This window comes from Triticum dicoccoides, chromosome 7A, assembly GCF_002162155.2.
Source record: "Triticum dicoccoides isolate Atlit2015 ecotype Zavitan chromosome 7A, WEW_v2.0, whole genome shotgun sequence".
Taxonomy (NCBI): Eukaryota; Viridiplantae; Streptophyta; class Magnoliopsida; order Poales; family Poaceae; genus Triticum; species Triticum dicoccoides.
Window position 1 is genome coordinate 601,424,920 of NC_041392.1, and position 3,144 is coordinate 601,428,063.

Sequence of the window (3,144 nt, forward strand, 5' to 3'; positions counted from 1 at the left end):
TAATTTTGAATTGTAACGAGGTGAGGAAGGTTTGGTGGAATTCCTGTGCAATAAACCCTACTTCGGCCATGGAATTCGAACTTCGTGGTCTAGTTCGTGCTGCAAATGAGGATTTTGCCCTCCTCCTCTTCCTTTTTTCCATCCGACAGTGAGCTTGAAAATACTTGAAAGCTTTGTCTGGTGCCAGACCAGTAACAGTGTACCACGAGGCACCCATGCAGTGCACGGCTTAAGTTTCACTATCTGCCGACTGCCGTGTTAAAAAAATAGTTTCACCATCTGCTTAGCCACGCACTGACGCACCCATCTCGCCCTCAGCTCTCATGGCACCCCAGCAACAGCTCCTCCTCCTGCTCCTCCTCCTGGCCACGCCGTTGCCGCGGCCGGCCGCCGCCGCCGACGGGGGCGCTGGGCAACCGCCAATGGTGCATCCATTCTTCTACTACTCTCCTCCGCCGCCGTCGGCGCTTCCTCTCACCGTCCCGCCGCCGACGCCGACACCGTGCAGCTGCGGGCAGATGCAGCCGCCCACCGCTGCTTGCAACTGCGGGAGGATGCCGCCGCCTGGGATCGACCGCCGCAGCCCGCCGGCCGGGCGCCACGGGCTCCATTCCGGGTCCCACTCGCAGACCGGAGTGCAGCTCCATCCCCGGATGCTCTGCGCTGTCGTCGCCGCACTTCTCCTATGGTGGTGCTAGTCAGCCGCTGCTGTGCCACTCAGATCTGTATGTGCGTACTACTGTGCTATGCCATTACTACTTGCATGCTTGTTTAGGACAGGGGAATTTCATAGATTTCTGTGAGGATTATATTGTAAGTTGTTGCAGTGCACACTCAGTAATTCCGCAGGGTTCGATTAATCTGGCCATATGTATGGATTCGGTTGTTGCAATCCGCATTTGATGGAAGTTGATGACTGAAGAGGGTGTTGATGGCATGTATGCTCTGTGTCAACTTTGTGTTTGTAAAAGGTGGCCTGCATTTTCGCATGCAAATGCATGGTTACAACTTGTTTGCCTACTTTTCCTTTGTATGAAGAACACCACTAGACCACCCGGCCACGCCGGCATCCGCACGGATCTTAGAGACAGAGAGATTGTTTGGCGGAAGCTTGGGGCTTCAATGGTGTTAAAAGCTTGGGGTCTTGTTCTGGTTGTAATTTTACTGCTGTATTTCCGTCTCGATGTGTTCTTGCTGTGCCTGTAAAATGCACTGTTAAGAGTATCTTTTAAGATTGTAATTCATGTTAAGTCTTCCCCGAAGGTGGTGGGAGTACCTTGCTAAACCGTGACACTGTGTGCCTTGCGGAGTGAATGAATGAAATATCTGATCTGATGTGCCATATGCAGGCCAGGCACTGCTTGAACGTGCGGCTGCCATCGGTCGATCTCGTACCGATAAGGTGTCTACAAGGAAGCGGCTAGAAGCTGGTCCTCTCCTCCTCCTCCTCCTCCCTTCCCCACCTCACCGACTCCCACCCATCCATCCATGGCTCAGCTCCTCCCTCTCTCCTCCGCTGCTCCCAGCTTCCGTCTCGCCGCGACGCCAGGTAGCCATGCTCAGTCGCCTCTCTCTTTCTCTGCTCTCGCTTGCCAGGGCAGATTCCTGGCAAAAAAAAATCCTTTTATCCGCGTGCAGGAAATTGAAGTAGCGTCGTAAAACCTCGTGCCCTCTTGAGCTAGCTCCCTCTCCCTGACTAGCTTCGCGTCCTCTCCGTGCAGGCAATGGCGTCCCCCGCTTGTCCGTGACGTCGGCCCGCTCTGCTGCTCGTGGTAGTAATTTAAGCTAGATCTTCCATTATTCTCTTCGGCAATTTTCTGTTCCCTTCAGTTTATTCTTACACGGCCGTCTCAAAGTGTAGCAATTTTCACCAGTTCGTATTGCCCAGAGCTGGCGTTTTGTCAAATTTCCGCTTACTACTCACCTTTGTACTTGGTAGTGAGCAGGAGGAGCGTGAGGCTCAAATCCCTGAGCGTGAGGTGCGAGCAGGGGTCCAAGGGCGGCCCCGGGCTGGACGTGTGGCTCAGCCGCGGCGCCATGCTCGCCTTCTTCGGGGCGGTCGGCGTGGAGCTCACCACCGGCAAAGGGGTGCTTCAGGTTCAGCAGCTCGCGTGCCAGCTCTCTTTCCCTGTTTGATGGTAAAAAAAATGGAAGCGTGAGTGCGTGACTAGCGTTGCTTTGCTTCTCTACAGAACGTAGGGCTGATGGCGCCGCTGCCGGCGTTGGCGCTGGGGCTCACCGGAGTGGTCGGTGTCGTCACCGCATTTATCATCTTCCAGTCCGGATCGTCGGACTGATCAATCACTCGATGTTAATTTGCATTGTTGTGAGAAAGGAAAAAAATATCTCGAGTTGTCTCTCTTGCTTCCCAAAGGCGTCTATGACCGAATTACTCTCGTTCAGTGGCGGGCATGGCATATTTTGTATTAGCATCTACCGTATTAAGTGTTACTATAACTTAATAATGACCGATCTAAATTGTTGATTTTTTGTTTTATGTATAAAAAAAGTTCTTTTAGAAAAGGAGGTAAACCTCCTACCTCTGCATCAATCGATGCATGCAACCATCTTTATTAATTATTCCACAAAGGTTTGACAAGAACATGCATCAATCCGTCCGAGGCCACCACTCACATCTATAAATTCGATAATGTGGAGTACTCTCACTCCCCATATCTAAAACCGATGTCGTCGGTGATCCACCCACGTAAAACGTATCGGAACCAACAGTCGGTGTAGCAGAAAGCGCACACCACATGCACACGTTTTAGAAGCCGCCGTCATCATCATCAGACCACAAACTCATCTTCAGAAGAGAGATCCGCATCATTCTTGCAAGTCCAGACATCCGTCGACGCCACCACGGCGCCACCGCCCTGCGCTCATCCGTGCAGACGCGAAACTCTGGAAGATCTGTCGTGTGTAACCTGCCAACTAGGCATGACTTAGTGTAGCACCCGTCGGCCAGGCATGGCTTGACAAATCCACTGAAGCTCCGTGCAAGACAAAGCCGCTCCACCTCCTCCTCTGGCTTTCAGCGCTGCTCCACGAACGATGCTCCCAAGAGAGAAACGGCACCGCGGTACTGCCATCGTCCGATCTGAAAGACCAGATCCTAGGGTTTTCCCTGAAGCAGCACGAGTG

The 3,144-nt window shown here is 52.8% G+C and overlaps 1 protein-coding gene across 2 annotated transcripts; it reads left to right on the forward strand.

Annotated features, from left to right (window-relative positions):
- Positions 1-1,374: 1,374 nt before the first annotated feature.
- LOC119332468 (stress enhanced protein 1, chloroplastic-like) lies at positions 1,375-2,490 on the forward strand. 2 transcript variants are annotated; one of them, XM_037605650.1, is made up of 4 exons: positions 1,375-1,549; positions 1,722-1,769; positions 1,940-2,097; positions 2,193-2,490. In XM_037605650.1, exons 1-4 carry the CDS (start codon positions 1,489-1,491, stop codon positions 2,295-2,297), a joined length of 372 nt encoding a protein of 123 aa, XP_037461547.1. In that variant the 5' UTR covers positions 1,375-1,488; the 3' UTR covers positions 2,298-2,490. The 2 variants fall into 2 exon arrangements, with proteins under 2 accessions (XP_037461547.1, XP_037461546.1); XM_037605649.1 differs by having other exon boundaries at positions 1,384-1,549; positions 1,722-1,772.
- The last annotated feature ends 654 nt before the right edge of the window (positions 2,491-3,144 follow it).